This window comes from Myotis yumanensis, unplaced genomic scaffold, assembly GCF_028538775.1.
Source record: "Myotis yumanensis isolate MYYU_CA2020_CCGP unplaced genomic scaffold, mMyoYum1.0.hap1 SCAF_20, whole genome shotgun sequence".
In the NCBI taxonomy this organism is placed as follows: Eukaryota; Metazoa; Chordata; class Mammalia; order Chiroptera; family Vespertilionidae; genus Myotis; species Myotis yumanensis.
Genome location: NW_027223771.1, coordinates 15,341,651 through 15,351,850, shown reverse-complemented (window position 1 = coordinate 15,351,850; position 10,200 = coordinate 15,341,651). Strand labels below are relative to the sequence as shown.

The 10,200-nt window shown below is 41.0% G+C and overlaps 1 protein-coding gene across 1 annotated transcript; it reads right to left on the bottom strand.

The window, feature by feature from the left end:
- Positions 1-411: 411 nt before the first annotated feature.
- On the bottom strand, positions 412-4,515 carry LOC138998587 (endogenous retrovirus group K member 10 Gag polyprotein-like). The gene is given in 2 exon segments (XM_070400730.1): positions 412-556; positions 3,353-4,515. Coding segments are annotated over 2 exon segments (1,308 nt in total).
- Positions 4,516-10,200: the final 5,685 nt, after the last annotated feature.

The following is a 10,200-nucleotide window of genomic DNA, read 5'->3' as shown; positions in this document are numbered from 1 at the left end:
ATCTCTAAGGGAGGGACACAGCAGAAGGACAAGTTCTCTGTACAGCATATCTCAGTAAATAGTTACAGACTTCTTGGTAAGCTATGAAAGGCTGTTCTCATTCTACAAATGTTGCTCTTATTCTACTGATAAACGCCATCCAAACAAGTCTGGGAAAACTGTGTGGGTAAGGGTCCCAGCCTTGCTAGCCCCTTCACGTGCAAGGACCTTGCCAGCTTACATCTGGCCCCCAACAGATCCCCCTTCTTTGTTTTTTAGGCGAAGTTCATGTTTCAGTGTCCGACAGTTTTTTATGTGTACATGTCAGCAGTAATATTTCAGTCCTGGATGGTGGACAAATGGTGGCAATGCAGGTCCGACCCTCTCTGGTTTGGTCCTGGGCAACCTGCAGCGACGCACAGCTGCTGACCGCTAGCGTGATAAGGCGTCTTCACCATCTTCATTTCTGGACTGCTTCTCTTCTTGTTGTCTCACGGGGACACTGCTATTCTGTGGCTGGAGCAGTCCTGATAATTCTCTTCTGTTGCAGGAATCCACATGGTCTTGGAGTTGTTTTCTGAAAATATACAAACGTATTCTCGACCAAAGGTTAATAAAGGAATCATATCTATAATTTAGACTTGTGATTCTTTTAATTTTTGTCCAAACGATTTTCCTTTGGCTTATTTGACACCATATATATTTTCATGGGTGTCTTGTTATTAGCATTATAAATGAAAAAATTTTTCTAGATGTAAATTAGTTACAGGATATTTTTCCTTATATGGTATTCTTCCACTATATTTCCACTATCCTCCCCTCTTTTTTAAAAATTTAATTATTGGGAGGCTTTTGGAAATTATATAATGAAGTTTAGATAACTTTAAATTTTAATTTTTTGTACAAAAATATGACTGCTTTAGGTTTATTGTATGTTAAGCAATTTTACCATGAAATGATAATTATAGTTAATACTTTTTGAATAATTTTAATTAATCTGAAAACTTGACTACTATTTTACTGTCAAATTTAATACTTTAATAACAATCTTAGTTTATACTGTAAATATTAATGGAAAGAATTATTTTGTATCCTTGAGAGGGCCCTGAGCATTCCCGGTGTTAAGCTGGATTTAGATATAGGGTAGTTGCTGTTAGCCAAGTCTCTGTTATCTGGGTACCGATTTCGGCTGGACTAAGTCTCTTTCTGTTATCTAGGTCCTGATCTGAGCTGGGCTTGGGAAGCGCAGCAGCCATGGGGCAGGAGACCTCCCTCAGAAGGGGCGAGTGTTCAAGCCCCTGCATAGTTGGGGGGGGGTGAGGATCTCTGCCCCACCTCTGTTGACCCCCAAGTTCTCCCCTGAGGCCCCCTGCAACTGTGCCTGTCTTAGGTCTCCCCTCCCAGAGGGGTCTTACCCGTCATTGACTAACCAGCCATCCTCTGGGGTCAAGCAGGGTGTCTCCTTGGTAGCGTATGCCCCTGTGGCCTCCATGCCCAGTAACTGCCTTGGGATCCCCTCGCCTGCTGGCTGGGCCCTGGCATTGATCATGGGGAACCCAGGTTTGTTCTCCAGAGAGGGCCCAGCTTACGCTATTGGGCAAGAGACAGATCTATGGTACCAGCCACCATGAGGCTTTAACCTCAGTATGAACAGAGAGCGTAGGTAACAGTTGTAGGCAATTGGAAGAGGGACCCCCTTGGCAAAAAGGTCAAGAGAGGTCAATATAGAATACTTAAGTGCCTTCCCAGGGGGCCTTCCACATAGTGGAAGGGATAAAATCCTTTCATGTTCTTATTAAATTGCTGCCAAACAATTAGTTTGTAAGTTTGTTTGGAATAAATGTATAATATGCTGTTGTAAAATATTAAAAATTATTAATGAGCTTTTGTTATTTTAAAATATATCTTAAAACTCTACTGTTGTATTTTAAGAAATATTAAATAAGATAACTTGTTTTGCCCTTTCTTAGAGGCAAAAACTTAAAATATATATTTATTAATACTTATTTGATAAAGCTTTCTATGTGATTTCAAGTATATTAAATTGCCTTTATTAAAAAATCCTTTAAGAAGAGAGAATAAACTTTTGAAAACATTTCAGGGCCCATGAAATGTCCTAAAGTCATTTCTTGATTATAGTTTTAAAATCTAACTTAAAAAAGTATTAAATATATATGTGTATATATAATTTAAAGATTATATACCTTTTATAATTATTAAGAGATATCAATTAAATTAAAACTGATCTTTGTATTTAAAAATTTTGGTTGGGATTATAAAATTTATCCTCTTTTTTCAATTAGACAAATGTTGAAATTTTATTATAATTATATGATTTCTCCTAGTTTATTTAACTAGAACTATAAACTCTTAGCTGGCAAGTTAAATATTTAGCATTTCTCAATCAGTAACATTTTTAAGAATAAACTTCAAAAATACAAGATATAATCAATAGATTTAATTCTGTCCTTTAGATTTTTCTTGAGGGAAATTTAGACTAATATTTTAGCATTTTGTTATTTCAGAATATCTAATTTAAGTTAGTAAACTCTCAAAGCTTCAGGGTGCCATTGACTGAAAACAGGTAACCATTAAAATGCAAATTAGTTACATTCTTTCTACTAAGGATGGGAAACTGAGAAGCAAGCCTCTCTTTAAAAGTTGTCACTGGCAGGAAATTTTTAGCCTACCTGCTCTGTTGGGGGAAGGGAGGCTAGCCCTTCCTCTATTAGAAATTGCTTTGGGAAGCCAGCCTTAATTAAAGGGCATAGCTGTCTTTTACCTGGGCTACTTAGATTTTTATAATTAATATATTTTAATAATTCTTGAGATTTAAATCCAATTTATTATTTTAAGGCATATTCTTTAGCAAATTTTTGTAACAGAGACAATTTTACTGAATTTCCTTTTTGGCCTTGAAGTTAACTTTTTAATATCCTTTATTAGTATTTAAAAACTGTTCTTTATTATGGAAATGCCAATCCTGCTGCTAGAATCTAGCCAGCATCTTTTTTCCTTTGGGTCAAATTTTGCTATTTTTGTTAGGAAATAATCAGTCTTGGGTTTTATTTTGTACATCTGTAAAGAGATTTCAGCTTAGAACTCTATCTAAATGTCCAAAATCGGACAATGCGTGCCTTAGTTCCAAGCCAGTTTTTCTCTTTACACGTGCACAGAAATCCCAGACGTATTTTTAAATTTCAGATCCGGTGGCATTTGCTGTAGCTGTATCAGAAATGCAAGGAAATTGTCATTTCTTCTCTATGTGGAAGATTTTAAATCTAATGATATTTTGTTTATTTCAGTAGGCAAGGGCAGCACCCAGGGCAGACAGAATGTCTTATTCCTATGGATCCAAGGTCCAGCCCTGCACTTCCGGGGGTTGCTCGGAATAGCTCTTGTATTCGTTTTGCTTTCTGTGGCAGGTGGGTGCTGTGCAACCTGCTGGCCTTGAGACGGCACAGGGATAGGAGGGTAAATAGACAATGCCCCTGTTATTTGCCATGGCTGGGCTGGCCCCTTTTGGTAGTTTCCCGACTGGTGTTGAGGCAAAGAATTTCCCTGGATATCTGTCTTAGATTTACACTCATTTACCCAATGTTTTCCTTTTTTACATTTAGGGCATAGTCCAGGTTGTTTGGGACCTCTGCCATTTCCTTTATTAACCCCTTTATTAGAAGGACACTGTTTTGCTATGTGTCCTGTTCCTCCACAAGTGTAACACTTGTATGTTGGACTTTTCCCTGTGCTAAATTGTTGCTGAAGAATTCCTTCAATGGTGGTTCCCTTTAATGCAGCTGCAATGGCAACTCCTTGTATATATGAGGGACCAATATCTGCGCAAATGCGGATATAATCTGAGAGAGTCCCCTGTCTTTGATAGGGCCGCAGTGCAGCTTGGCAGGCAGTGTTGGCGTTTTCATATGCCAACAGTTTAACTACTCACATGCCAGCCACTCCATCCACCACTACTCGGCCAACAGCCTGTAATAGCCGAGAGACAAAATCCTGATACTTTTCATCTGGCCCTTGAATAATTTTTGAGAGCTCCTCTGTTTTCTGACCAGAGGTGGGTAACTTTTTCCAGGCTCTAATCCCAGCTCCATTAATCTGTCCATAAGCTTCCTGGGGGTATTGAATTTGGTTGTGGGTATCAGCATAGACTCCTTCACCTACCAGCATTTCATAAGATATATTAATCTGGGCAGCTCTATTATGAGAAGCTTGTTCTTTAGCTTTTTCATCATATTCTGATTTCCACAAGAGATAATCCCCTCCTGATAAACAAGCCTTGGCAATAGCTCTCCAATCATTAGGTGGGAGAGCCTCTGAGGCCATAGTTTCCAAGATGGTTGAAGTATAAGGGGAAGTGGGCCCATGCTGAGCACAGGCTGTTTTTAACTCTTTTAAGGTTTTAAAAGGAAGCGGTTCATAAGCACGCTCACGCTGTCCCGTGTGAGGGCTCACCTGTTCCATAACAGGGAAGGCATGAATGCCCAATTCCACACCACACTTTCGTGCCTCCTGCAAAGCCATCTGGAGAGGGGAGAGTGGAACTGGTGCTGCACAAGGCAGCAGAGAGCTGCGGGAACGGCCCCCGCGGCTTCTCTTTCTCTTGCCAAGAAGCTTTAATTTTTCTAAAAAGCATTCCAACACATCCTCTATATCACTGCCCTCTTCAGTTCCAGCAGAAAAATATTCTTCCTCCTCTTTTGCCTGAACAATACCTGTATTATCATTATGACAAAGAGCAGCAGCTTCCTCAAAATCCCCCTCATCTTGAGGAGTTAAATTGCCTTTAAAAGTTACATTATTTCTTTTTAATATACTGTCTTTTTTAGACCCCTGTTTTGTGCTATCACGCTGTTTCTCCTTTTTTTTCTGGCTTAAGAGACAGTTGATTATGGTCATGCCTGGGGTCTAAACAATCCCGTATTAAATTCCATAAGGAAAATGCATCAACCAGGGTCTTACTTGGCCCAAGGGCTTTATAATGATCACGCATTTGTTCTCCAACTTTCTGCCACGTTTCTAAGTTAACGGTTCCTTCCTCAGGAAACCAAGGGCAGACTTCCTGAATGAATTTTAAAAAATTTTCTACTTGCTTGTCATTAACCTTAGTTCCTCTACTATTAAGCATAGACTTTAACATTTGCCCATAAAGGGCATTTTCTCTAGATTCTAATTGCCCCATGCTTTACTCCCAATTATCAAAAAATTGCTCCTCCCTTACCTTAATGAGTGCACTCTTTATCTGGAGGAGTTCCTCACCGTCGTCTCTCCAAGCCCGACGGAGTTCCTCACCGTCTTTTTCCCAGTTCCTCAGTCCCTGTTCGGGCGCCAGATCTGTCAGGACCAGCCTGACAGGGTTGAGCCGGGCTGAGGCAGGGAGGTGGGAATTGAGAAAAGAAAGAAAGACAGGAAAGCGGGGTCGGGAGGACCCCAGTTCTCTCGATGAGCTGAAGCAACTTTATTAGCCACACAATACTATTTATACATAACACACTGAATAGGAGGTCTATCAAGAGGAATGTATTCTTTGTTCCTCTTAATCTCTAAGGGAGGAACACAGCAGAAGGACAAGTTCTCAGTACAGCATATCTCAGTAAATAGTTACAGACTTCTTGGTAAGCTATGAAAGGCTGTTCTCATTCTACAAATGTTGCTCTTATTCTACTGATAAACGCCATCCAAACAAGTGTGGGAAAACTGTGTGGGTAAGGGTCCCAGCCTTGCTAGCCCCTTCAGGTGCAAGGACCTTGCCAGCTTACATCTGGCCTCCAACAACTCAGAAATAATAAATCAAAGTGTCATCCTCAATGGGGGACAATGGGGCACTGCAGCCACTTTCCAAATCACTTTCCTGCTTCTTGCACATGTTCCCCTCTGCACACTGTGGACACTTGCCGGGAGGGGGCGGGCAAGGCTTTTCACTGCCCCATCACCCAGGCTGGGCAGACCCAGTGTTTATAGAAAAGTGGCCCCAGGAGCCAGCTGGAGAGAAGCAAAGCCTGAGGCTGCCTGCCTTGAAGACTGCCCTTGCCTGAAGGACATGGGGCCCAGGCCTGGCTTGGCAAAGCTCTGGGTTAACAGTGAGCCTGTCTCTAGGGTCCACCCAGGGCATCCTGGTCTTTATGGTTTGGCTGGTCTGGGCTTCTCCTGGGACCACCAAGCTTCTGGGAGAGGGAGTCAAGTTTCTGGATCAGGAGGGCCCAGCCCTGAGAGAATGCATGCATGTGTGTATTTGCTCACCTGCACATACACACACACATGCATATGCGCACACATGCTTGAATGGAGGTGAAGTAGCTAACACGTGTCCTAAGGGGCATGCTCACATGGTGTCTGCCTCTGGAAAGGCGGTTTGTCATTGCCTTGTGAGCATCCCCAGGCCAAAGTGGATTTGTTGAAAAGATACCAGTGGCTGGAGGTAGAGACAGGAGTTTCACAAATGGGGTGTGACACCTAGGGCTGGAACAGCATTGTCACTAACAGAACAAATGGAAGCAGCATGGGAACCCTTTCCTCCTTCTACAGCCACTCCGGGTACCACAGGCAGACAGGAGAGGAGGCCGTTGTCTTCAGAAGGCATGTTGATAGTTTGAAGGCTCTGGATCTGCTTTGGGGTCAGGAGGAGGGGGCCACCATGGGTCCTCTGGCCTTTCAGTATGGGTCATTGGTGGTCTTTATGATTTTTCTTTTTTATGGTTTAGTCATTTTGTGGGGGTTTTTTGGGTTTTTTTTGTGGGTTTTTCATAAATGAGGGAGGTTATTTGGTGAAGGAACTGGTAAATGGAAGGGAATCTCCAGTATCTGGAAAAGGGAGAACCTATTTTGAAGGGGGTGGGATGTTCAAGGACGATGAGGACTGAAAGCTTTTCAACACAGCCGGCCGGGCCGCTGGACACTTGTCTTTGTTCTTTTTGCGCCAAGTGGCTAAATGGTTATCCCCAGATCACCAGGAGAAGAAGAAAAGAAGAAAACAACACAAAACAGCAAATAAATGAATTGAAGAACAACAAGTGACTCTACATTGGCTAAATGTACTTGGGAAATCAGAATCCTGTCCAGCCCAGGAGAGATGGAAACAATCCCCATGGCACAACCAGAATCAGGACTTGGTGAATGATTTTGGCTCTGACTCCATCTAATTAATTCAGTGGCAACCTTGTGCCAGTGCTTTACTTAGCAAGTGAGGAGAAGTCCCCCTCCCCAAGCTAAGTAGGACAGGTAAGAGAAAACAAAAACTGCACTATCCTGCCACCTACTGGACAGCTAAAGAAAGACCTCAAATTATCCACCTGCTGAATTGTGGAAAGGAAAATGTTCCTAAATAAGAAAAGTGCTCACCACTTCAAATGTGCCAGCAGAGGAACAACCCATCAAGCAGCATGGACCACCAAGGTAACAATTACACAGGAAGACAATGACTCTTCTCCAGAAAGGAACTCAAAATAATGGGTGATTGTGATATAAAGGAGAGAGAAATCAAAACAGCTGTCATGAAGACACTCAGTGAGATACAAGAAGGCAGTTCAATGAGCTCAGGAATAAAATTAATGAACAAAAGGAGGACCTTACCAAAGAGATGAAAACTATAAAATGAACCAATCAAATTATGGAACTAAAAAACTCAATGAATAAGATAATGAATGGATATATTAATAACTGATACACAACAAAAGCTAGTTGCTATATCAAGATGTCCTGACATTGCCATGTTAGTCATCAGTCATTCAAGGGCTGGCAAGATATAGACATAAGTGAACTTCACTTAAAAATGCAAATATATAAAATAAAAATTCAAATATTTCCTTCATTGCACTATTTAGAAAATGGACAACTGCTCAGCAAGACATTTTACAAAAACTGAAATAAAAATGCTGTAAGGAAAGTAGCAATTAATGTTCTCTATCCAAGAAGGTGGCAAAATTTTTCACTTAAACACAAATATTAATCAGTTTACTATTACAAGTTTATTTGATTCATAAAAAACGTTTCTCAGAGTAGGAACCACCAAGTTTTCTATTGCCCGTAAAACTATAATCAGGATTTCCACCACAAGGTGTCTCCAGGACTGGCCTCATATGAGTAGTACTCAGTCATCTGCTTTGTTGTTCCTGCAAGAAGGAGCACTTCAGTGCTGACCTCTGCTGGCTGCTTCTGAGCCCTGTAGGATTGTAAACAGCAGATGCTTAGTATTTTATTTTTCCCTCAATGACTTGCATTTTTTTAAGTAGACACAATGATAAAGGGAATTTCCCATTAAACTCCTTTTTAACAATGAAAATGTATCCGAGCAGAGCTACTCTCTTCAAGTATAGGTTCTAAACTGTTCTGAAAAGTACTTATGTTTCTAGGGAGTGGGGAGAGGGGGTCCCAGCTAAGGAATCCAAAGTCAGGAGGCTGTCAGTGATGCAGATGGCTTATGAGGTAATACTTGCTGCCTCTGGAAGGGCGGTACGTACAAGATCCTTGAAGAGGCCCTTGGACATATTTAGTAGCCCCATTAGAGATTTTTTTAAAAATCCCTCAAAGACATTGCCAAGCATTTGCCTTCACCACCCTTGTACAATACACTCATTACCTTGGAGATGTTGTTAATCACTTGACACTGAGGTATAATTTAGAGCAACAACCTCTAAGGGAGAACAAGGTAGCCTGGCTGGTGATCAAATGACCGAAAATAGCTCCAGAGGCCATTGCTTATACCACTGTTACCAAGGTGTTGGAGGTGGGATCTGCCCTTTCTGTCTTCCCCACACCCTCCTCCTGCAGATCACATTTTTTTTAGCCACTTTGTCAATGATACTGTCCCCCACCCCTATGGTAATCTTTCCCTATTTAACATGTATGTCTTTATATAGAGTAGATAACTATAAAGGACAGTTTGTCTAATGGCGCCCTCTAGTGATAATAACAAAGGTCACAATCAAGAAAGTAAATTTACCAAGTACCTGATTGTGTTGGAGTAACTTAACCCATTGTGTTTAAGTTGTTATCTTAAATGTTTCTATTTAGGGGGATTCTGACAAGCAATTTTATAAGAGTACTAGAGGCCCTTTGCAGGGAATTCATGCACTCGGAGTGGGGGGCCCCTCAGCTGGACCTGTACCCTCTTGTAGTCTGGAAGCCCTCGGGGGATGTCCCACAGATGACCTAAGCCAATGATGGTGAACCTATGACACGCCTTGTCAGAGGTGACACATGAACTCAGTTTTTTGGTTGATTTTTTTTTGTTAAATGGCATTTAAATATATAAAATACATATCAAAATATAAATCTTTCTTTTATTATGTTTGCAAATATCAAAAAATTTCTATATGTAACACAGCACCAGAGTTAGGGTTTATCAAAATGCTGACATGCTGAGCTCAAAAGGTTCACCATCACTGCCCTAAGCTGTCAGTTGGAAATCCTTAGGACTGTTGTGGAGGTGGGAGAGGCTCCTGCCACTGCTGCTGCACTCGCCAGCTATGAGCGCAGCTTCTGGTTGAGCAGTGCTCCCTCTGTGGATGTGTAATGACCACCAGGGGTCAGCTTCTGCATTGAGCATGTGCCCCCTACTGGTCAGTACGCATCATAGCGACTAGTAGTTCCACCATTTGGTCCATTTGTATATTAGCCTTTTATTATATAGAATTACTAAATTTTAGAGCTTCAAGACATTCAGCTTAAAGACTGGTAGATCAGGTTAACTATATGAAAATATTAAGGGGAAAAAACTAAAGGCACGTAAAACCAAAAAAGGAGGAGAGATAACTGTCCTGGAAGAACATTTGAATGGTAAGTTCATTTGCCAAAGTTTTACTATTTAGTTAGCTTTCACGCCCCCCTAATCTCATGAACCTGGCACTATAGTAATTATGTTTTAAGTTTAGAGGCTAATTACTGAGTTAAACTTATTTTCTCTGATTCTGCATTTGCCTTACCAAGTTCGTTTCCTCTCCAATCATTTGCGGCGTTCCAATACTTCTTGGTAGAGTCACAAGTGTTTTTCGGTTTCTATTTCTGCTATCATCTTGAGAGGTTTGCAAAAGCGGTGTTCTGAGTTCCAAATGACTTATATTTGAAGCATTATGAGTACATGTTAACGGCTCTGAGATTTCTTGAGATGCTCTTCGTGTCTAAAGCAAATAAAAGGATACATTTAAAAAATATATATTTTATTGATTTTTTACAGAGAGCAAGGGAGAGAGATAGAGAGTTAGAAACATCAAT